The sequence below is a fragment of the Sinocyclocheilus rhinocerous genome, unplaced genomic scaffold, assembly GCF_001515625.1.
Source record: "Sinocyclocheilus rhinocerous isolate Xijiao unplaced genomic scaffold, SAMN03320098_v1.1 scaffold1593, whole genome shotgun sequence".
Classification (NCBI taxonomy): Eukaryota; Metazoa; Chordata; class Actinopteri; order Cypriniformes; family Cyprinidae; genus Sinocyclocheilus; species Sinocyclocheilus rhinocerous.
Window position 1 is genome coordinate 78507 of NW_015656206.1, and position 26065 is coordinate 104571.

Consider the following 26065-nt stretch of genomic DNA (forward strand, 5'->3'; position numbering starts at 1 on the left):
ATGAGGACAATGGAAGCAATCAAAATCAACAAAAGAGGAATGATATGCAAGGGCTATGACAAGTCTCAGTTAGCCTACCGCAGTACAAGTAGCAAGATTGCACATTTGTGTCCTCGTAAACTATATATACCAGAACACACACACACACACACACACACAACAGGTGCTACTCTATTAACAGAAGTAGCAGTAATGGCTGTCAGAACGGCTGACCCGACTATTACACTGTTCTCTCTGCTCAACCCTTCTATTGATCACAGTGCCACACACCACTGATCCAGCAAACCAACCACGAGCAGACATTGTCCCACCCTTTCCTCCATCTGTACATACACACTCTCACTCACATCTGGAATGCACACTCACACCCATGGACATCATTTTGTTGGTTGAAGTCTAGCTGATTGTGATGCCACATAAATGTAACCTTAATAATATTCACAATAGTAAATTATCCTGTGCTAATATACTTCTGCTAAATGGCCTTAGACATACCACACTGACTTCTTGTTAGGGTACAATAACAGATGGACCAACTATTTGTCCATAACCTTTTACTGTCTTGATAAATACATGGCACATGTAATTTCAGTATTATGATCAAATTATCTACATATTAAATTGGATATAGTCATTAAACTAATTGTGTAATGCAGTGATACATTTTATTTGACAACTTAGTCCTTAATTCTGTTACTGTCCGTTTTTGGATATTGTGGGTTGTTAGTCTCTTTATAAACTTTTTGCATAATGCAAGAGTCATGAATTAAAACCCAGCCATGGTAAAACTTGGCAGGACTCGTAAATTATGTCTATGCTCATGACACACACAAATGAACTGCACACCTGGAAACTGTCCAAAACCATTCTTCTTCTTCTTGTGTGCTACGCTTTTGATAAATTAATCACTCAGATAAGTTCTAGTACTACAAAAACTGTCTGCTGCTGTTATTACCAGACTTTAATTAGTATAGTGGTACTATAAAATCTTAATAAGCACTCAAATATCATTTGCCCCCAAACTGGCCCCAAGACACCAGAGAACCAATGCTTTTTGACATCAGGTGTTACATATTTTGAGGCACCAGATTTTAATTTGCACAAACTTTAATTCTGTCACTTAAATTATCTTAAAACTGCTCTGAATCTGAAATATATGACTTAATATGTAGCACATAACTTGTATGCACTATTTTTTCATGATAGTTCTTGTTTTGTCTATTATGATAGTATCCATTCACTTGGTTGTATTAGCAAAATTTTGTTTTGTGCATGAACCATTTTTTAGGAAATTAATATAGCATTTAAAACAGAATAAAAATGACCACAGCTCAGCAATGTATCACAAAAGCATATTTTAAAATGTATTACTACATACTCCCAAAATACCTTACTCTAAAATCAAAATCCATAACTTCTCATAATTTATCAGGTGATGTGTGTGTGTAGAATAAAAGCGCCCATTTGAAGGCTCTGCCCAAAGAACAGATGGCCATCTGGATCCAAGGAACTATTTCGGCCAAAGCAATTATTCGTCAAATTATAACATACCACTGCATAATCTCCACCAGAATAACTCATACACAGGGGATTATGGGAGGTGTTCTAACTAGTGCTAGACAAAGACAAGGGATGGTGAATAAATGTAAGGTATTTTCAGATGAACACAGCACCCAATACAACACATTCACATTTCAAACAGTTGTGGTCAGTACACAGATATCAGTTACAAGTGTTAAAATATGTTCTGAGATCTATGTTGTGAGTCTGCAGTTTTGATCTTGAGAGTAGATTCTAAGACTAGATAAAAATAAATTGATTGAAGGCCTAATGTCTATTGAACAATCAGATGCATCTTCCCTCATGCTCCTCTCTCATAGACTCCCAGTGAAGCACAGCATTTGATCAAGACCTAGTATGATGTGTGTACAGACCTCTTGTCCAATCAATCATTGCTTTATTAAAATCAATGGTACAGAAAGCAGGGCTTCAGGAAGGGTTCTCTGGAAACTGAACCCTACACACACATTTATGTAGAAAGATTAAAGTTGATCCAGACAGCCTAATATTTAGTTATTTTTGCTAAATAGTTTGTGTGTGTGTGTGTGTGTGTGTGTGTGTAGATTATCTATGAATAGATAAATGTAATTTTTCTATGCATTTGGGAAATCCAGGCATCCTGTGCAGTCTTAAAGTCATCGCCACTGTTAATATTTGAAATTATTTGAAAATTGAAATGGTTAATAAATATTAATTGCAATTAATACACGATCAGGAGGTGGCAATGAGGAAGAGTCATGATATAAAATAGAGAAGGCTAAAGAATTTCCTGTGACATTAGTGAAAAAGGAAACACAGGCAGATGTAATAGAGAAAAGGGAATTATTCCGAGCAAAGTAGTAAAGATGTCTTGTGGTTGATAAGTTCCTAATGGAAGAGGGCAGAGAGACAGAAAGAGACTGCGCGAGAGAAACGGGTGAGTTCAAGCTCTCACTAATGGACTAATCACATTGATTTCCATTTAGCTGCCGACTCTGATGTTATTTATCATGCTTAACAAAACCCCCCGTCTCTCTCTCGCCCTCTGTTTTTCTTGGCATGGCCCGTTGTTTAACCAGCGGTGGAATGCTATCCTCAGAGTTTTCCTCCCTCTCACCCGCCTGTCTGCTGACCCTCAGCTCTGAGCCGCCAAACTGCCTTAATGTATTGAGGCCTCTTCATACTATAAGCATATAATCCATCACGGTTTCAACATTCCTGCCTCCACACCCTCCAGCACATGACCCTGACATGTAGCTTTTTACTAACACGTTACTTTACCAGGAGAACATTAGTGCTTGTTCCTCAGGCCATGCAGTCTGACAGCATTATGGTTTTAGCTAAACATGTTTCAAATAAAATCTGATCGTTTTTTTGCTTGTTTGCCTTCAAACTAGTATTAAAGGGAAGAAATGGCATCCAATTCTGTAAGGCATTTTTGATTATTCAACAGTAGACGGATTGTAGGATTGAGCTTGGTAACATCAATCAATCCAAACATGTCAGGTTTAGATATTAAATATCAAAGATGCAGCCTACTGGCCTTGGTGACATCAGCAGAAAAAGAAAATCGTTTCAGAGGTGGAGCAAGTTACATTTTGACAAAAGATTATGAAGTCTTTAGTTCGTTAGAATAATATGCATAAGACAAAGACATATGTATTAATTATTAATTAAGAAGACTGAATTAATTTCAACTTTAAGTGTGAACTAAAATGCTTCCATAAAAGCAACGGGATGAGAGAAGGGCGTAGATATTGTTTTTGTGGCATTAGCGTGAGCTTCACATCTACTCTTGGCTTATCTCATGACTCCATCTTGTCCTTTTACTGGAAATTAGCAACAGCCCCTTTAAAGCCTGCAGGCTACTGGGAGAAATGACACATTAGTGAAAAAACGACAGAGACAGAACAGAGAAAGATGGACACTGCAGGAAAATATGGTGTGTAATAGTAAGATTTCATCTGTAATCACGACCTGGTCTGAACTTGATACTCGACTAGACTTGTTCATCAGGAGCAGTGTGGAAATCTGATGCATTTGCACAAATCGGTTCTTTTGTTGCTTTCATTTATCGTTGCTGTTTACTGTTACATTAATTGTTAAATTATTATTATTATTATTATGAGTCATTTCATGCATTCTAGGTGAATATAACATGGTATTTAAATAAATAATACCACTGTATTAAAATCATGATAATATCTGAAAAAAAAAAAAAAAAACTAAAAAACATTAGCATCTATTTTTTCCAAGCTTTTTCTAGGGTATGTGTTTCAGTGTTAAAGGAAGAGAAATAGATTTCCAATGAAAAGAAACAGAAGACTGTAATTATATTACACATAATGCTCGTATGCACACAATATCCTGTACTTCTGGTGGATTGGGTGTTAATGATGGCTTTGGTGAGGTTGACACTTCAAACAGCAGTTAAACTGGCAGAAGGGTTAATGAATAACAGTAATAAAGACACTGCTGCTCAGTCCAATCAACACCAGAATCAAGAACTGACTGAAGAAAGCTGCAATATTTGCGTTGCGTGACCCAAGTTTATGTAACTGTAATGTGTGTGTGATTGAATACATTTAGTGATATGGGGTAAGAATGTAAACAGAGAATTCAGGAGGTACGCTGCCAAAAGTAGCTGATAGTAAGGGCCAGACTGGGGTTTACCACTTCAACGAATCTATAGGGATTTACCACAGTGAATATAATTTAAGACCAGCATTTTACAGCATTCAGAACTCCAACCCTAAATTGGAATAGAGCTGGTGTCACAGGTATTCTGTTTTCAAAGACATTTATTTTGAATGAATCTACAGACTGTTACTTTCGTTCTTTCGTATTTGTGTTTTCTTTTCTTACTGATTTATTACTGATCATGCTCACCTGCTGTCAATTAACTAATTTAATGCTGCCTTCAAGTGCACATAGGAAACTTGCACCAAATAGCTACATTTGAATTGCAAAATATTAATTTCTATCACTTATTTATACATGGTATTGCAACAAAATGTTTTGTTTACATAAATCAAACTGTGGATCTTGAGTGATTAATTTGCATTTTGCAATATACATATTATACAGTAGATATATTATATTGTCTGTATTATAGATCAGTGTTTTTGCTATGTTTCATATTGACACACATCCCTTCTGATGTCACAACTTGGTAACTTGTGCATCATCTAAAATTTCAAGTTACCCACTTGTAAATATGACTTCACTTGGCCATTCATGTGGAACTTGTAATTATTTTAATTCCATTTGAAGGGCACATAAGTTTCACTCTCTGTTTCTTTAAGTTTTTGCTGGGTCTTTGTTTGAACAAGCTGTATCATTTTGATTTTGCTTTGAATTAAATATTCTTCTTGTTATCTTCTGTTAATCATGTATATTTTTCATGTGTTTGCAAAAGCTGAAATTAGATGTACACAGTGTCTCACTCCTTGGACCCAGCAAACCATAACAGTAGCGAGCACAATGCAGAACTTAAATATGAATTTAAATCATATAAAAATGTTATGAATTTCAAGAACATTTTTAGATTATTTAGCAAAAATTTAATTTTATTTACAATGGCTCTGCTATTTTAACATTGACAGTATAGAAACTGAAGTGTTATATGTCTAATTTGATGAAAAATATTCTATGTAATACAGAATGAATAAGAATCGATCATAACTAATCAAAATTGATGATGTATTTATTTAACCTAATTCCTCTGTTGAGTCACTGTTGCTTTTAATTGCAATTTTAATTTAATTGCATTTTAAATTCCAAGCCAATTTTGGGCATGGCCAGTTCAATTGAAAATCCACTTCAAAAATTGAAAGGGAAGCAATTGTGTGTGCATTTATAAAGAAAGAATCAACATTTCAAGCATTTCAACTAGAGCTGTCAAACGATTAATCGCATCCAAAATAAAAGTTTTTTGTTTACATAATATATGTGTGTGTACTGTGTATTAGGGCTGCAACAACTAATCGATAAAATCGATTATTATCGATTACGAAAATCATCGACAACGATTCTTGATTGTATATTTATTATCTATATATAAATACACACACATACATGTACATATTTAAGAAAAATATATACATGTAAATATTTTCAAAATATATACTGTATGTGTGTGCATTTATATATACATAATAAATATACACAGTACACACATATACTGTATATTACATAAACAAAAACTTTTATTTTGGATGCGATACAAAACTGTTGTTTTGGATGCGATTAATCGCGATTAATCATTTGACAGCACTAATTTCAACCTAAGATGTAATGCGTGAGAATTTCCAGAGGTTAAATAACTGTCAGGTGTTAGATTTTTGCACAAGCTCTTAAGGGCTCTTGTGTTGATGCAGTTAGGTAGGTAAAGATTGTTTTGAAAAGACTAGGGCCTGCTGAAAAAGCAGAGATCAAGGAAGGGTCTCATTTTGTGATATAAAACGGCTGGAGAACTGGTTGTCACAGATGACTTCTGGTGGTTTTTATACAGCTGAAGGTAAAGTGTGTGGCCTTCAAATGAAATAGAGAAAAAATTTGAGAAAAGAAAAAAAGAAATGGAGCTGTCAAGAGACAAGAGAGAAATGCTCAAATGGAAGAGAAAAGTCAAGAGGTGATTGCTAAAAGGATGCGGCTGTCATACACCTGATCAGAGATTACTGCTTACACGCACAAAAGTCGTAAGAGCAAACTCTTCATGCTGTGAAGCAACACACTACGTTTGGTGTGTGTGTTTGTGTGTGCGTGCACAGATGGCATGTGAGAGACGAAAAGAAGAGTGGTGTGAGGTCTGTCCACACAGGAGGGAGAAATTAACTGACTCAAATTTTACTGCCGGCCTCTTTCCATCTTACATCCATTAACATCTGCTATCTGCAGAGAATCCAGCCTCTCAGGTCATAAAGCACGCTATAACTAACAAGATCATATCACGCTGCCACATTCAAGCCTGAACACATCTTAATGTGCCTTTAATTTTCTTATATTAATGACTGTATCTAAGATCTACATGGTTGTGTGTCGGGTACATTTGAGAGGAGACCCGTGTCACCATCCCACCAGCCAGCGCAACTTTGATCAGGTGGAACAAACCCAGCCTGACAGGGGCTTAACGAGGCCACTGGCCTTTGACTCCTTACATCTGTGATGGAGCAGTCAGCCAACACACGGAACCCTGACATGCTGCTGTACGTCCCACTGCAACATCTGCTTGTGTGAGGGGCACCGGCAGGGTGCTGCTCATTTCATACTGGGCCTGGCACACTGCACTTGGACAGACAGGTGGCCCAGCCAATCACGGAGCTGTGAGCATGCCGAACCTGTCTCCAGCACCTGCTCCTTTCATCCTTTAGTGGCCTGGGTGAACAGCATCCATGTAGCAAGCTCTCCTGGTATTGTCTATTCACCATCTGGATATGAGAGTTGCCCTCGGCAGGCACAATGACCCTCTCTCAGCACCTAATTAATGTCATTGATTATCTTGACCTAAACACAGCTCAAGATGAGACAATTAAATCTAGGGATAGAATATGGGACTACTTATGCAAACTTATTGTATTTGATATATACAATAAGCAGAATAATTGCAACATTAAAGTAAAAAGGTGGAGATGTGGTTAGAAAGCATGAAGCTTGCGGTGTCATGTATGACAGTCTGTCAGTCAAATCCAAAGCAAGACACAATTCATAGCAATGTGTTGAGGCAACGTTGTCTCAGATAGTCTGACGGAAGATAAACAATCAATGAATGAGTGATCGTTACAAAAGTGTGCATCAAATACATTGAACACAAACGTGTGTGACACGCTGAAACAGAGCTCACTGATTCTTGCACATCACGCACGCACATTTCTTCTTTATTTGGTTTTGATGGCGGCTAAACACACGTATTTAAGCATCTTGAAAGCGAATACTGCCACCTACTACTACACGTCACCGGCATGACAGCTGACATAAAATAAGGATCGGTCTTAGGAGAACCGATACCGATCAGTTAAAAAATGCTTGATCATTCCCTATCCTGATCCTTGAGATCAGCTTGGGACATCCCTAATTAAATCTAATAATAACATCTACAAAAACAGAATGTTCTTCATTTACAGTAACTGTTTCTTCTCTATACACAATGTTTTTCTCTTCTCTCTTCTGACATTTTCATTCATTAATGAGATAGTAATAGTCCATAATTCTCTTTACATTCACTATCATGCCATTTCAAACCTGTATGACCTTTTTCCGTGAAACACAAAATTCACTTTATCATCCAATTACAGTGAATGGAGACAAGCTTTTAAGGTTCAGGACAAGAACAGAAAAGCACAACAAATGTGTCATAATACCTTAAAAATAGCTCATGTCTTATTATAAACTGTATGAACAAACCTACATTTAAGTTGTTAGATTATTTTCCCATGTACTATGTGCTGGTAACTGTTGCAACCAGATCAAAAACTACCAATCTAAAGAATAATTTAGACTAGTTTTGTGAACTGGGGTAATGAAGGAACAGGTGAGCAACGTAATCAGTAACCATGACAACAAATAAGCCATGGGAACAAAGGAACTAAACACAGTAAAATAAGGCAATACAAACTAAAAGTCCTTGGAAATAAAACTGAAAACAAAATTGAATTTGACATGAACATGCCTAGGGTTGATGTCAGGATTTTTAGTAAATTAAATATGAACTTAAATATTTGAGCTTAGTAGCCTCAGTCACATTCATTATATGAAAAAGCGGCCAGGATATTCATCCAAAAAAGGTGAACGACATTAGTAAACAATGACAGAATTTTCATTTTAAAGTGAAAAACTACATGTGCTTCACCATGAAAAATAAATTAGAAGCATGAAGGATGAAAGCCAATTAATACAGCGCATTAATACCAAAGCATCACATTCCAATTAAAGGCTGTTGTTTATTTCCATTTTTTAATCATTAATAGTTCTGAGATTTAACATAAATGTTTAAAGGGATAGTGAAAATTCAAATTGAAAAGTGAAAATGAAAATTCTGTCATTAATTACTCACCCTCATGTCATTCCAAACCCGTAAGACCTTCGTTCATCTTCATTCAGATTTTTTATGAATTCTGAGAGCTCTCTGACCCTCCATAGACAGTGAGGGTACTACCACGTTCAAGGCACAGAAACATAGTAAGGACATCGTTAAAATAGGCCATGAGACATCAGTGGTTCAACTTTAATTTTACAAAGCTACGAGAATATTTTTTGTTCGCAAAGAAAACAATAAATATCATTGTATTAAACAATTCTTCTCCACTGAGTTACCATCTTCCGCCATTATGAAGAGAGTATCATAAAGCATGCGCTTGTTTTCCTCTGCACGTAAATAATGTATGTGTGTTGTGCTGCTGATGTAGAACACGCATGCGTCATGGTACTCTCCATAATGGCGAAAGACAATAACTCGCAGGAGAAGAATTGTTGAATAAAGTTATTTTATTTTTATTTATTTGCACACAAAAAGTATTTTTGTAGTGTCATAAAATTACGGTTAAACCACAGATTTCACATGAACCATTTTAACGATGTCCTTACTACGTTTCTGTGCCTTGAACGTGATAGTACCCTTGCTGTCTATGGAGGACCAGAGAGCTCTCGGACTTCATAAAAATATCTTAATTTGTATTCCGAAGATGAACAAAGGTCTTACAGGTTTGGAACAACATGAGGGTGAATAATTAATGACAACATTTTCATTTTTAGGTGAACTATCCCTTTAACTCTGTTATTCATATTTTTCTATTGTTTTGTGTTTGTTTCAGAGGACAGTGCCAGTGTAATTTTGTTACAGATAGAAAGGACTGCTGCACTATCGAGTACCACGGTACAGACACAATTAAACCCTTAGTAGCACTGCTCTGGTGCATTACAAACATTCTCACACAAACATGCACCTCATTAAATCACAGCTTTCAGTCCAGTACTCAAGGGGGAATAATGAATACACTAATTAGAGAACAGCACCTAAAATGACCTTGGTGTTTTCTACAACTGTACATTATCTTTACAGAAGCAGACAGATAGACAGAGAGAGGTGGTGACACTAAACACAGCTTGTGCTCTGGTCTGTTGTTAGCAAACTAGATCAAAAGTTCAGCTGGCTAACATTAAAGCACCAGCAATCCACATTAAGATGAATTTAATGCCGCAATGTGCAAATACAGTGCAAAAGAGGGAGAAGGAATCGTGTAAATGAGCAAGAGACAGTGTGGTGGAGTATTACGCCCTGCTGAGATAGCACACCTACCCTCTGGCTGTGAGCTGCTCTGGTGGGCCAGGAGCAGAATTAGGGGGTTATGGGTAAAAAGAGGGGCTAAAACAGGGTCCGACTGGAGGGGTGGGGCCGCTTCTGAGCCGAGCCCTAGTGCAGGTGCATGCCACAGTGCCAGTCAAAGTACCAACCTGCCCTCCATATGCTTGTTCTGCACCTGCCAGCCATCTCCCGCCACTCCCCACTGAGCTCAGAGCTGGCACCTCTCGCCCGCCCCCAAATCTGTCCTCGAGCCTTGTGCCCACTCCAGCTGTCCTCCTCTGTTCTGTGTGCCCACACCAGGCATGCGGGGCAGCCCTGGACCCCAGAAGCGCTCTGGCCTACTGACCGGCTAACAGGCCACAGTCGCCATATGGAGACTCCTGCCATCAGAGCTCCTTGCTCTGTCATCCTCTGCCTCTTCCATCTGAGCGCACCCACCATGTGCTGGAGCTGAGCCTGTAAGCAGATTGTTCGCCCCGCTTCGTTCTCGTATTCTCTTGTTACTTGTTTATAGACAATCTCCTCTTGTTCTTTAGCCCCGCAGAGCAGGCTAGACCATACAAACATGCAGAAATAGATGAACCACTATGGTATTCTGAGCTCCGTTTGACACGACTCCTTCCTCTTGATGCACTTTATTGTGTTCACTTTCCTGCATTTGCATTGTGTGCCAATTGCTACATCCATGCTTCTCAATTACACAGTAATCACTAATCTACCGCTAAACTCATAACATTGCAGACTGTTTTTAAAAACACATGCGCATGGAGTGATATTTGTTTTTATTTTTTGGCCCATCCTGTAAAAAACAGATGATGACAGAGTGGTAATCTTCTCATCCTCTGGCGGCCAAAGCTGATCTCTCAATCACGGCCAGCAAGTTTGGCCTTCACCCCCATTACTTCAATCCTCCACTGACCAAACAGCCTATTAGGGAGCTTGTGGGGCTAGAGAGAGAAAGAAAGACGAACAGAGAGACCTTGTCTGTAGTAAGGTCTGCAACTTTATAAAGGCATGATAATGATACAGATTAGATCATGAGCCCTTTCTTCTCTAAACACCTGACTGCCAGAATTTATACACTACAAAAACATTGCTGTGATAACATCCTTACTAGCAAGCATCTTCCCTGATTGACAACGAGCCATCAAACATGTACAAGCTCACAAAAGATACAGGTACAAGCAAACATGAGCAATAGCACTATTTTTCAGCAAGGCTCAAGCCTTTCCAAAGAAAGAAAGATTCTTTCGTCTCATGCAGATGCATAGCCTACATTAGAGAGGTGTTTACAATTGAGTTATAACCCAGAGCTTTCTAACTTTACACGTCAGTTTCTTGCTAGGGGTATAGGATGTAATGGAAGACAGCATGCTTCCTTACTCACGCTTGGGCAACTTTACAGAAGGCAGACGCACCCACATCAACCCACCTCCCACTGACGCTGATTCTGAGGGAATACAAACAGATAAAATAAGGGAGCCATCAAGTTTGAGAGAAGAGGTGGGAAGCGGAAGAGGCAGGGAAAGTTGGAGAAAGAAAAATATTTTCTATTTTGGGACTCTTTAAAGGCTTAGCACTTAAACTAATCTGCTTTTAAATGATTCTCAACAGTCTGCATTTCATGGCTCAAAAGAACTGCAAAAAAAGGACTTAAATGTCTTAAAATCTTCCTTCGCAGCATGGTGGGTGGAAAATATATTGTTTCCTGTTTTTTGCTTCAAATTTCACAGGAAAAGTACAAGGATTAGCCCCCAATATCTATATCTTCTATATTTTTCATGCATTTTTTTTTCTGATGCCAGTGGCTGTTGGTGTGCCAAAACAGAAGATAACACAACATATCAACTGGAATCAGTCAATGTGTTGTAAACACACTTTGAAGCCAAAGAGGGAGAGAAAATCTCAGGCTCTAGTACATTGGAGTACACCTGGCTTGTTTAGCTGTTAGTAAAAGGGCAAAATGGCAAGTGTACTTGTGTATCTGTGTGAACTGTGTGAGTATCACAAAAGCTGGAAGAGTTAGCCTAAGAGCTAAGATTTCAGACAAAAACATTAAGGTTTTGAACCTTTACAAGGAAGACGGTATACATAAGCAAAAATCACTGGTGTGGTAGCAAACAAATGATAGCTGTTGAAGCAACATAGAGAGAGAAGTTGATCAGTATAGTTTTTTCTGATGATGCTGTTTTGTGGACACCTCCATCACCATCCATCCTAATGTTGTGAGGTGCCCAGGCGTAGACAGGTTCTGGTGGTGTTTTGTTCACGTACAAGAGGGATTTGCTGTTTTTCAGGAATTCTAAGTTCCAGCAATGTAAACACAATCTAAAAATCCATCTTGCAGAATGTTCTCCACCTTCTTTCTACTGAAAGTTCCTCTGAACACTTCATAATCTATGTTGCTAAATGTTTCACATCAATAGGTCTTTAAATCACAAGCCTTCCGATATCTACTCTGCATCACCTCCAATCTGCTTTTAATTCCTTCCCCAATTAAACAACACTGTTTACAACCCATTTATAAAACAACCTGTTCATTCAATACCGAACCACTTTCCTATCTACTCCTTTAAACATAAGCACCTTCTACATTAATATATACTAACCAGCAAATCTTCTGAGTCTGAATTTTGGAAGAACATGTTTTTGTGGTATTCACACGAACGGGAAATCAGTCCTGATGTTGAATTAGCTCTGTTTGAATGTTCTGATCTTACATTAGCACTAACATTTTTGATATTGTGGTGGCTAATAGGATGAATTTAACAACATTATATGTAACATACAACCCTAATGTACAAAACTGATAAGAGAAAACTAAGAAGAAACATAATTATTTAAAAAAACATCAAATTTGAAATGCTATTCAGGGCATTCTGGGAATGTCAATTTACGGTTATTCACTGTAAATTACACGTTCTTTTTCCACTTCCAAAAACGGTATACTACCGTAAAATTACATGTAATGTCCAAAACAGTTTTTCACCGAATATAGTAAGGAAACTTACCGTTTCCATGCATTTTCAAGGGGGTTAAAAGGCAAGGATCAGTGTCAGTTTTATTAAGATAATGATTAATAAAGTTTAATCAGTGCTATGTCTGGTGTGTGTTTGGGAAAGTAGATTCGTTTAGAATATATATATGACAGATTCCAGGCATGTCTGGGTTTTTTTGTCTGTTTTTTGAGTGTTTGTATATTTTTTTTATAGTTTTCTCCCTTTTTTTTTGTATGTTTTAAAATGTGGTGCAACCAAATGAGCAACGACCAGCTATGTTTAAAGAGGAGTCGTTTGTCTTTTTCTGTATACACATTGTTAATCGCTTTAGTGAGAAATTAAATTGTTAATTTGCTTCACTGATATGTAAAACTTTTCCTTTTTATGAGTATGGTTGTTGAGACTCAAGCAACAAAGCACAGTACAGACGGGAGTAGGGTAGCATCACAGGTGTAGCCTTTATAAAGCAGGACGTTGAGAGAGGCTCAGTACCGTCATGTCCAGGGCACTGCCACCTGTCAGGCCAACCACTAGGGCGCATGACAGCTGGTGTAGGCCAAAAAGACTTTAAACATTACACCCACAGACACATACTTGTTGTTTACGGGGACTCTCCAAAGACTAAATGCTTTTTATACTGTACAAACTGTATTTCTCTATGCCTAAAAAGAATACTTCAGTCATTAATTACACATCCTCAAGTTGAAATTTTGAAATACATTTTATATATACATGTAAAAGTATGTCAGTTCATATCAAGACCTATATAAAGGCTCAGCAAAAAATGACAAACAAGTAAACATACATGTTTGGAATAAGTGATATTCCTTTAATAATGATCTGCATAGCACATATACATAAATATAGCAGTCTGTCATGTATTTGAAAGCTTACTGACGTACTAGCTGTTTTGCTCTGTGACCAGTTACTTCAGTTGCACTGACAGCAACAGGGGGAAAAATACTGTCAAAAAACCTACAACTGGTGTATTTGCGTGTCAGTAGTTTGATATTTAAACCTGTAATTGCCATACAAATATTGGAAAGTGAATCTAAAACATGTTGAGCTGACAAAGCAAATTATAAGTTAACCACACAGTGAGCCTCTAAAATAGTGTAAATGTACACTTGGGAGTATTCACATATTAGCCAAATACTGACACCCGTGAAATGTAGAAAGGCTGACAGAAACTATAGTGAAGCATGCCTTTACAAAAGGTAAACATTCACCGACTAGTAGACTACTTTTCTGAATGACTAGTTGAAAAAATGAGTACTGCAAACCCTGTTGTGCAGTTTGCATGTTAGTAAGCAAAAAGAAAGAGGGAAATTTGGGAATGCATATAGGAAAGCAATTACTAGTAAAGATGAACTGTAGGAGAGGAATGAGAGACCAGGAACAAATATCCACAATGTGAAGTACTTGTGCAGTTTGCATGTTAGTAAGCAAAAAGAAAGAGGGAAATTTGGGAATGCATATAGGAAAGCAATTACTAGTAAAGATGAACTGTAGGAGAGGAATGAGAGACCAGGAACAAATATCCACAATGTGACCCACTGACCTGCCCTCATGGCAAATCCATAGCTATAGATTTGCCATCATGTGTTCATGACCCTCAAGGAGCCGTGATCAGTTTTTACACTCATATCGACATACAAGCATCCTCACAGCTCCCCGCAAACAGGCTTCACATCGACTCGATAAGAAAACATGACTGCAAGGCGATTCTCTCTCATTAACCCACTCATGAACCACAATGAAAGAAACGTGTATTGATCACGACTTTCATAGCTAATAAGGAAGGAGAGACCAGTAAATTCTTATTGAATAAGTCACATTTCAATCCATTGTAAGACACTATATCTAATTCTCTTCGTTGCTATGTCATTTAGCAGGATTTTTAGCAGGAAGAGAATTAGATATAGACTAAATTAGACATTTAGTCTAATGAACAATATTACTTGTCAGAATTTTTTTTTATTTTGATTAATATTAGGAGTATCAAGTATCATTGCTGTTACAGTCGTTTTATTCTGCTTCTACCTGTGGTAAAATGACTCTTAATACTTGTGGTTTAATGATGTAGTAAATTTTTAATAGTAAAAGTATCTTTGGTGGATACCAATAAGCTATTTTTTTTCAAAAGAATATGCATTCAGTATGTTACAATGCACACAGTCAAATCTGTATGACTGGTATAATCTAACAAAGCTCAAAATCTAGCAGTGTCGGAACATGAAAGTCAATCGAGCGCAAGGAACGTTAAGTGATACCAACTAGAAAAGATCAACAGGAAAACAAGAGCAAGTGACAGACACAGGGGGCGTAAAAAAGTTAATGTCGTTGTCTTCATCAGTATTGTTAATGATGAGAGCCTTCATTTAACCCATGAAGCTTTAGCTGAAAGGAAGCTACGCTGAGGTGGACCAGATGAATGTTGCAGTGCAATGTTAAAGAGCTCCACTTTATCAGTGTCAAACTGCCTCTTATTTACAGCAGACAAGAACAAGTTTAAATACTTACAGCTTTAATCCACTGAAACCATGTTCAAGACAGATTTAAGTTCCTCCACTTGAGAATGTGAGGTGTTTAGTCACAGGTTTACAGGAGATCACAGGGATCTCTCCTGATTTGGGCTTCTGCCGGTCTAAAGACTCAAGGCTCAAGGAAGAAGCAGTTGGCTTTCACAGGGCCAGTTCTTCCACTTCTTACTTAAATATCTTTTTTCCCCTATTGTGTCTTTGTTCTTTTTTCTAGGTAACCAACCGTCACATGTAACTCGTCTATCCTGTCGCTCTGGCTCCTCTAGAATCCCCTCCGGCAAACAAACCCGAAGAAAGCTAACACATAACGCGTGTGCTCCCCTGAGAAAAAGCGTTGCAGTTTAAAAGACACAGAAACATGAAGGTAAGTGATGGAGATGAAGGATGACAAGAAAACTTGGACCGTCAAAGCCTGTTTCTGTGTAGTGAAACTGAAGTGTTTTACTTGGTTCTGTGTATTTTCTATAAAAAACATACTTGAAATTATATGGAACTAGAAACCATGCTTACAACACAATTTTATTTTTTTTTTTACTCTATAGCAGGAATCAGCGAGTGTGATGTGTGCTCAGCTCGCCCAGTCTCACAACAGAAATGTAACTGTGCCGATGCTTATCCATACATCACATTGGTAACTTTGTTTTAAAGGATTCTATAAAGCCATGTTATCACATGTTTAAATGACAGCATGTTTAAAGGATGCACAACACATAATGAAAATATTTTTCATAACAAACAGACATAATACGGCCACACATGCATGGAAAGAGTGCAATCATACAAGACAACACAGCATGAAAAGATACGGAGAAACGTAACGGAACAATCATTTCGAGTAACTATGATACTTGAGTAGGCCTACTTGGAATTTCACATGCAAAAAATACAATCAAATCATTCAAAAAAATCACAGCTAAGAACATGCAAAGATAACTGAGCCGAGGATAAATGGAGGCTTCTGAATTCACAGAAAGCAGATTGGTGACTGGATAGACATTGGTAGAGAGATGTTTTCATTAGTGTGTAGAGTCTGATAGCGGCTAGCCTGTCTGCCCTGATACCAGCACCACTCTCAGGCAACAGAAAGAGACCTACTAGGTCCAGCCTTTTTTTCTGATTCGGGGAGAATATCAGCAGATTAAAGCACTACATTCTAATTGGTAACTCAAAACATCAACATGGAAATAATATGGAACTTTGTGAATGACAGGCATTCCAGTTCTGCTAATTTTTCTGTGTGAGCTTCACGATACACCCCCCGCCCCCCCCCCCCCACACTCCCCTCTGTTTCTTTAATGTGCCTCTTTTTTCTTGTCAAGTAATCATTGAAGAACCCGTGCGTCTGACACCGTCTCCAAGGCAACAGCGCTCCAGATGGGAAGGCAGGTGATGTGTGTATGTGAGACACACACAGTGATACAACAGTGCCTTTGACAGAGCACAAGGCCGCATGTACACAAGACGATCTGGCACAGTTTGCTCTTTTGTGGGCTGTGTGTGTTTCAGAGAGATCTCTACATGCACACATGTGGCTGTGACATGTTAACTGATCCCTGATCTCTGAATATGACCAAAGAGCACACACACACACACACACAGACACACTGGAAGGCCATTATGAGGAATTTCCATAGAAGTGATGGTTTTTATACAGAGTTAATGATATTTTCTATCCACTAACTCAATTTTTTGCATTTTTACAGTTATTAATGAAAAATTGTTTGCTATGTTTAATTAGCCATTTGAATTACAGGGACAGCTGGATGTTCTCATAATGTAGAGGTAAAGACCTGACACCTGAATACTTACTACATTAGTTCTCGTAATGTGAGTCCAATCAGTACACAAGTTATAGCAGCTTTAGTGAATTTTTTTTATTCCCCACATTTAGCACACCCATTCAGAAAGAGAAAGCAACAGAGAGATTCAAGTCTATATTCAGGTTATTTCATGTTCTGTTTGTTGGATTGTGTAGTCATATCTGTCTGAGCTTATTAATAATCATGAGCTCACTTATAGTCCGGCCCCTACAGACTCACAGTCTAATGAATTATTTATGTGTAGTAAGTGTCAGCTTAGCAGACCCTCTGTCAAAGGGCAGGGTGAAGATCTGCCCCACACTGCCCTTAACACCTTAACACACACAGAGAGTTCTCTCGTCCATCATGAGAAGGCAGAGAGTGTTTCCTACACACACACACACACACCAGTCTATGCTATGTTTTATTTATTTTATATCACACATAATCTTGAAATTAATTACTGCTATGAGTGTGTGCTTGATATTTGCCCAAATTAACTCTTGACATCACTATTAAAATATTTAAATTCAATATTTAAAAATAAAACCATATACACTAAACAGGTTTCTGGTACAATACAAAAAGTACTGTAAAATATTGATAAATTGTGGTAGTATTTGTTATACTGCCTGTATTGGTGTATTACAGTAATGGGAATCTAATGGCATTCACAGTTAAAAAGCAGTTAAAAATAAAGGATACTGGCATAACCACCCCCTCTACACACATACACACAACATAACACACCTTGCATTACAGTCCCTCCAGAATCACTCACGTGGTGAAGATGTGCTGCTGATTCAGTTACTTTAAAAAGTAACTTGTGGAGAACACGCACACATGTGATTTTGAAATAAACTCACCTGGTAGGTAGTAGAGAGGTGCTTTTAGTCCAAACATGGTCTCTGTTACAGTGTCATGTTGCTGGGTTCTGAAGTCAGGAGGTGTGGCACGGAGATCTGCCCCGCACACCCACAGCCGGGCTAAAGGTTCGTGGCTAACAGACCTCACAAGTCAACCTGTCATCTCTAAATCACCCCGATTCACAGGCTGATAGAGGGTGAGCTGTGTGTGCACGTGAGCAGGGTCAGATGGAGGGTCATCAACAAGCCAAACCCAGCAAAAAACAAAAAACAAAAACAAAAAAAAAAACAGCGTCTTGATTGTGTTTTATTGTTTCATGCCGAAAAGTGATAAAAAATAATCCTTCAAGAGGCTTGTCCCGCGACGGCGAGTCTCTTCCTCCATCCCAGGATGAGGATATGTGGAGAAAGCGGCTGTCTTCCTTTCTCAGTCTCTCTCTCCTCTTACACTCATTCAGCGTCTTCTAGCAGCACGAGGGGGAGGAGGAGAAACCCCTCAGGATACATCATGGATAGCAGGGGAGGAGGGGAGAGAGAGAGAGAGTCAAGAAGGGAAGTGGTTGTGCCCGGTGATGGTTCCTCCCATGAGCATCATTATCAGTACAGTGGGATGGCACTGAAATTTAACATGATTGGTTGGAGAGCAGGGCGGTGACACAGGGGCATTATTCAGCATCGAGGGCATCTGTTCCTGCCCCTGCTCCTGGAACTGCAGAACATCTGAGCCTCGCACATTTAGACTGACGATGAAAACGGCAGCTGGAGCACACACACACAACACTTCCAAGGTGGCGTGACGATACAGTGGGATGAGCGCAAGACAACGTTAACACAACAGACTTTCGTCTGGCCTTTTTTCCTTCTCGGTCTCTCAATTTCAGTTTCATTGTCAAAGTACTTTGGTGACATGATTGTTTTACATACGATATTGCCAGCGCATCAATATACATGCTGAAAGAAAAGAGGAGTTAAATAAAATAAAAGATACAATATACAGTATAATATTAAAATAAAATACAAAAATATTGTATGTTAAAATTATGCCAGTGAAGTGCCCTCTTTCTCTCTGTATCCCTTAGGATCATATTGGCTTTGAAACATGTCTTTCCTGTCATGACCCAGTCACTTCCCGCCCCCAACCATACACACACACACACACACACACACACACACACTCGCGCAGTGGGTGGGGGTTTAACTATCTGCTGCGGAGCTGCAGAGCAGAAAAAAAACAGCAGGAGAGAGATACAGAAAAGAGAAGGGATGAAGAAACAGAGTCATGGCCAAGAGAGACAGACAGAAGAGAGGAGAGTGAATGGGGAGAGGAAAGACTGCTCATACCCTGAGGGCTGTCTCACTCTCACTATACCTGCACACACAGATAAATGACTGTCTGTCTTTATCTCCCCCATCCTACAGAAACAAGCCTCAGAGAGAAAGACACAGAGAAACACTAATCAGAGAGAGAGAGAGACAGATGGAAAGAGCGACAGATGCAGGAGAGATGGGCAGTCCTGCTGAGAACACTTAGCGTGAGCTGCACTCACAAAAGGAGAGACACACTAGACTCATTTTTTTCCATAATAAGATATTAAAAATCACCACAGCCCCACCCAAATCATTAAAGCAAATGTTTAACATGAGTTAGAGAAAGATGCCTGTTTTCCTTGTGAAAATAATGTTTATGTGTAATGATCCAGCCATAGACAGCACGCGTGTCTGAACAGACGGTGACTGAAAAGCTTTAAAGAGACATTGGAGATCCATGCACACTCTCGCCACACTTATGCCTGCCCGAGTCAGGTGTGACATCCCTACAAAAACAGATTCACCTGAGATCGCCTGCCTGAAACCACTAGGACCCTTCATGTTGTTGAGTGTGTTTGTAAGAGGCTATAGAAAAAGGGATCACAGATGATTCTATGGTCTCATAAAGCAATTGCCTCTTCAGTCTAAATATACAGTGACAGCAGCTCACTAAAACATAGATTGGATCATTCCCTGCTGATCTCAAATGTCTGTATTGTGTTGTATAGGCTCCTTTTTAATTTAAGTCTCTACAGTCATGTCCCAAATGCTGCCCTCTGTCACTTTTGTGATGTTATGTTGTATCAGTCTATTACATTGCAGGCTCAGGAAAAAGGGCACTTCGAGGGCACATAGCACCTTTCATGAGCACCGTTCTGAATTTAAAGCTGACACATGTGACACTTCACGGTCTCATTAACTTCACAGACACTCTCAATCGAAGGCCACAAAACCACAAGTCCACATAAGGTGTACCATTTGGGAAAGGGACTATGAAGCATTTATATCAAATGTATGTAACTATATCAAACAAAATGTATTTATATCAAACGACATACTTGTGTACCATATATTTTGCACCTGACTATAAGTTGCACAGTGTCTTGACTCTGACTCAACCTATGCAAGTCTCGAGTTGGGAGCTGGACTTAGATGAGCTGGTCTCAACTACAAGGCTGTTATAAGCTATCACATGGTGACCAAAAGAAATTACCACTAGCAAGTAACTGAAGATAAGACTAATTATTAGGAAAAATACTGTTCTGACTGCACCTCAGCTGCCTCGTAATATCAGAACTGTCTGCTCACCCTTGTATGTACAGAAAAGAATGCGCATGGACACCATAAATCAATAAATCAAGAAATGCGATCAACAGAATAAATCAACAAATGCGACACAAAGCATGTGGTTAAGAGACCTATCTCTGCTCAGACATAATAAACTCAAGCTGACCTTTAACCTCTGCCCGATCCTCTCTCTTTCATCTCAGCAGTCATGCTTGGGGGCCGGCTGCATGAGCCCTATCTCCATATTCTAATTGTGGTCAAGCTCAAAGAATTAATTTGCAAATGTGTCATTATCCATCAGAATCAGTGGAGGGAGTGTGCTAATTATGAAACTGGTGCACTGGGTGTAAAACTCTGCCCGGGTCATGCCATCAAGCTGTTCCTCAGTGGCAAGAGGAAGGAGGGGACGGAGGACACAAATCATATTAAAAAAAGAGGAGATGCAAGCGGTCTAGCCTTGCACCATCCCCCACCCCCCTTTAAAATGTTAGTCATGGTTAGTTAAAATGTTGTTGAAATGTAATGTGAGCAGTCTTTTTTTGCAGTTTAGTTTATTTAGCTTAGGAGAGGAGTTGAGCGAGTTTTGAGTTTTGAAAAAGTTACAGTATGTCACATTCATGTAGTTCTTTATAGGGCTACAAGAATGTGTTAATAACTATTTTTTTTATTTTTCGTTGTCTTTGACTTGTATGGCAGTATTAAGATTGAGATGTTGAAAAACAGAGTAGGTTTGATTCACCTGTAAATCAGTCCAAATCAGTCAATGTCAACAAATCAATTCAAACCTTTAACTGAAACTTTAGTCAAGTCAGCTTTATATCTATCAACAATATCTTCAAAAGGCAGAGAAATGTTGACATTTCTTTAGCTTTGTCACACAGCTCTAGACTATATCATGCAAGCCTAAATGGCATATTTAACCTAAAGTGCTATATGTCTCTAAACTTGTTGAATGCAGCCATTTCTAATGATCAGTGATAAAACAAACAGCCATTGTGACCCATTAACACTAAGGAATGTTCACACACAAAGAGAACCCGGAATGTGCCCATCTCTGACCTCGGGGCAAGCAGATGGTGCCGCAGTACTCATCACAAGATTTTCCATTTTTTTAAGGCCGTGGCTTTTAGAGCTCTGGGCTGATTGATGTACAGTAATTTATGGCTTCTGCTCCCTTGGGTCGACCCTGTTTGCCTCAGCTGAACCTCCAGACAAAAGCAAGGGCGTCTGGGGAACTGCCTCCTTCCTGCCTACTGTCTCCAGAGAGGCTCCAGCTAATTCCCCCAGTGCTCTGCATAGTAGAGGTGGGACTACTACTTCAGGAGGATAAACTTTTGGTTATGAGTTACTGATGTAATCCCTGTAGGTGGAGCTGCTCTGATGTAGCTTTATGGACAAATACAACAGAACTTCTCCCAGTGTTTAAATGAAATTATGTGAAAGAAATGTCACAATGATTAAAAATTGCACAAAAAATATTTTAGAAGACAAGTTATGTGACATGTTTTGACAGGTGTGATTCATTTTACAGTGTCGTGCAAGATCCTATCACATTGCAGGATCCTATTTCCCCTTTCTTGGTCATTCCCACCTTAAAGGAGTAGTTCACTTCCATAACGAAAATTTCCTGATAATTTAATTCACCCCCATGTCATCCAAAATGTTCATGTCTTTCTTTCTTCAGTCGAAAAGAAATTAAGGTTTTTGAGGAAAACAATCCAGGATTTTCCTCTATATAGTGGACTTCAATGGTGGCCAACGGGTTGAAGGTCCAAACTGCAGTTTCAATGCATCTTCAAAGGGCTCTACGCAATCCTAGCAGAAGAATAAGGGTCTTATGTCACACTTGTAAGTGTGTGTGTGTGTGTCTAAGAGCACATTTGTCATACAATTTATGAGAGAATATTTCCAAAAGGTCATTATCAAGAAGAGTGCCCATCATCAATTCATGTCTGCTTTTTGACCCTCATTTGACACCAAACTGACCTTGACACACAATCCTACAAACCAAACCTCACAATAATAGCATGATCAAATGAAACAAGTTTTTCTGTGAACGTATGGAAACTACTCATGCAAACTCAAGCCCAACAAATTTAAAACATGTCAGCAGAGCATTTACTCTTACAACATGGCTGCTATTATTTGCCATATTTGTGATTTATATATGAAATAAAACTCAATAATATTTTTCTTATTTATCTTACTGATCACTTTAATATCATTATCATTATACTACAACATAACATGAACAATTAGGACTGTATGTCCCAACAAAAACCTTTTGTCCCCCATGGATTGTCACCCATCATCTTTCAGTAAATATGAATAGCAGAGGTGACACTATAATGGATTACAAGGGAAAATAAAAGTCACTTACCTACAGAGCAGATCACATGACATGAGATGACATGGTAGGGCAGGAAACACATAGAAGAAAAAGAGATGACAGAGAGTAGTTAATAACCATATAAATAACCATATTTCGACAAAATTTAAATGCACATCATTAAAAATGCTGGCAAAACATTACAATTAGGTCTCATTTGTTAACATTAGTTATAGTAACATGAACTTCCCCTTCATAGCAAGTGAGACTCCCATTAGTGGCAATTCCCTTTTACTATCTGTGCTTTGAAGCAAAAAGATGTACAGTATGTTTGGACATGAGCTTTACGTCATGTTGCATCAAAAGCAAATAGAACACATTAGCCGCATTTCAACCATCGGGCCAATCGGTTATAAGAATTGTAAGGAACGCTTCCAGTTATTTGTCCACTTGAGTTCAGTTAGGCACAGGGTGAGCGTGATTTCACCAAGTACAACATGTTCCTGGATCAACATCCTTGCTGATCCTGGAACAACATTCCAATCAACCAATCAGAATTGAGAGATAACTTTTCAGGAAATATCTGTTTTAGGCTTAAAATCAGGGTTAGGTGCTTCTACACCCTTGTTAATCAGCTATCATTTCCCTCTGATTTTAGGAATAAATTATGGGTAAGGTTAGGTTTAGGGGTAGGGATTGGGTTAAGTCTGTATTTAGTCTATATTCTATATCATCAAAAGATGTTGATCCAGGAACATGTCTTACTTGGCAAAATCACGGCGACCTTGGGCACAGCACGATTATAAAATGCGTTCGGCCCGGAATTCTTAGCATGGTTGGCTAACTGTGCTAAAATGTGCTGGTAGAATGTGTGTAGTGACGATTGGCCACTTGTTTGTTGTCTGGCTCCTAGTTTCTCTCTGTACCTGGTTGCCCTACTTGAGCAAAGTAAACAGAAATATCTGATTATCCTCCATAAGGCAGTCACTATTTACATCTCTTACAGTATGTAAACACTTGCATTACCAGGGAAACAACTATAGTTAACAAATTTGTATTATGAGCTCTTCACATTAGAAAACGAAACCACACCCATAACGGCTGGGCCAGATCGGCTCAGAGTGGAACGGTTAAGCACTGAGAATGGTTTGGCCCTTCAATACTAAGCACCTGTAACAGTATACACATGTGGCTTCTGGGATATGTTTTGGTTTGTAGCTTCACCAAACATAGCACACTGAAGTAGATCACATATATTTATTTAAAGCAGGTGTTTCAGGTGATTCAGATGAGCCCAAATGCAGCATAACACAATGCTTAAATCTAGAGAAAATCAAAGAGTGTATTACATGCTGCTTTGCTAAAGCTATAGGACATCCAGGATCCGATGATGATAATGATGATGATACAAAGTTTTTCAATGTCATTTGAAAACAGCAGCAAGTTCAACCAATAGAAAATTGATCTTATGTTTGGTGGGTGGGTATAGTGGTTAGGGACTATGAATAAAAACCAATTGGGGACTGATTTACAGCGGGAATGCACTTGGATTGATCGCTCAGACTGACAGTTCTTGCATTTACCATTAACCATAGCATAGTAGCACATAACTAGAAGATCTGCGCTCATCCACTAGAATTACTAGGTATTTTTACATAAAAATTTTCATTCATTCATTCATTAACCAGCCATCAGTCTGAGCTTGTGTAGCTTAGCCACTGATTTATACCTTCAGTGGTGGGCACTGGTAAGTTCACAGTACGTCTGTGAAGTACGCAGTATTTACTTCCTCTAGTCCCTTCATTTATTTCTGTTTTTACTTTTTCCTGTACATGTGAAAAGGCTTTTCATCGCATGTCATGATGAAATATCATGATAAAAGCACATCTGTATACTGGTTGTGGTAGCCTTACATACTTCCCACTATAGCGAGCCAATCTCAAGGATCGTGATCTTGGCCAATTAAGCATTTTCTAACTGATCGGTATCAGCTCTCCTAAGCCAGTTCCACCAGTGATTCGTCAGCTGTCATGCCAGTGTCATGCAATAGGTGGCGGTATGCACTTTCAACAGTACACAGCCATTAAAAGGAAATGAAGACACTCAAATGTGCGTGCGTGATGCGCGAGAACAATGAGGTCTGTTCTAGAACGTCACACACATTTAAGATTACGTGTATTTGATGTGCACTTTGTTTAAGGAATCACTCTACAGTAATTTATTTACTATCTACTTTTATCTGCCGTCAGACAATCCGAGACGTTGTTGCCATAATGCGTTGCTATGGGTTGTGCCTTGCTTTGGACATGACTGATAGTCTGGCATTCGCAAACTTCATGCTTTCTAACCTTATCTCAACTTTGTCCCCCCCTTTATGTTGCAATAAATCTGCTTACTATACATATAAAATGCAAGAAGTTTATATCAGTAGTACCATATTAATAATTGTGACCACACAGTCTAACATGTTTCTATTTACCAATGTCTTTATTTAGTGTGTGCATATATAGAGAGATAGTGTGCATCATATTATTGGAAGATAATTAAATTATACAAATATATATTGGATGTTAGTGATGATAGATGCCCCTTTTTTAAATTTGAGCCCCTGTCCCAAGAAAGTCTCTGCACATCCCTGTATAGATTGGATTGAATTGAATAACTTTAATTAGGGATGCACGTATTGGATTTTTGCCGATATCCGATATGCCGATATTTTTCAACTCTTTTTGGCCGATAGCCGATGCCGATACCGATATATTTCCTTTTGTTTGGAAACAACACCAAGTCTCACCTGTGTGAAAATTATAAGCATTATTTTTAATTTTGGTTAGTTTTTAACAAGAACTTATTTGTTAGAATTAAATAAACAATAATGAAGTTCTTTTATAATGACTATAAGTACATTGAAGCTTTGAAAATAACTTTACATAAACTATGTATCAGGGGTGCCCAACCCTGCTCCTGGCGATCGACTGTCCTGCAAAATTCAGCTCCAACCCTAATCAAACACACCTGAAGCAACTAATTAGGGTCTTCAGGATCACTTAAAAATTAAAGGCAGGTGTCTTTGATTAGAGTTGGAGCTAAACTTTG

General features: G+C 38.5%; 1 protein-coding gene across 3 annotated transcripts in view; it reads right to left on the bottom strand.

Annotated features, from left to right (window-relative positions):
- Positions 1-26065, bottom strand: part of LOC107719882 (genetic suppressor element 1-like) — a 213847-nt gene that overhangs the window by 71016 nt on the left and 116766 nt on the right. Inside the window, exon 1 of one of the 3 annotated variants that reach the window (XM_016527425.1) lies at positions 18046-18330. The exons of the other annotated variants lie outside the window; for them this stretch is intronic. Within the exon in view, the coding sequence (XP_016382911.1) occupies positions 18046-18082 (37 nt within the window). The 5' untranslated portion in view covers positions 18083-18330. Of the gene's footprint in view, positions 1-18045; positions 18331-26065 lie in introns of those variants that run through there. 3 annotated transcript variants of the gene reach the window in all.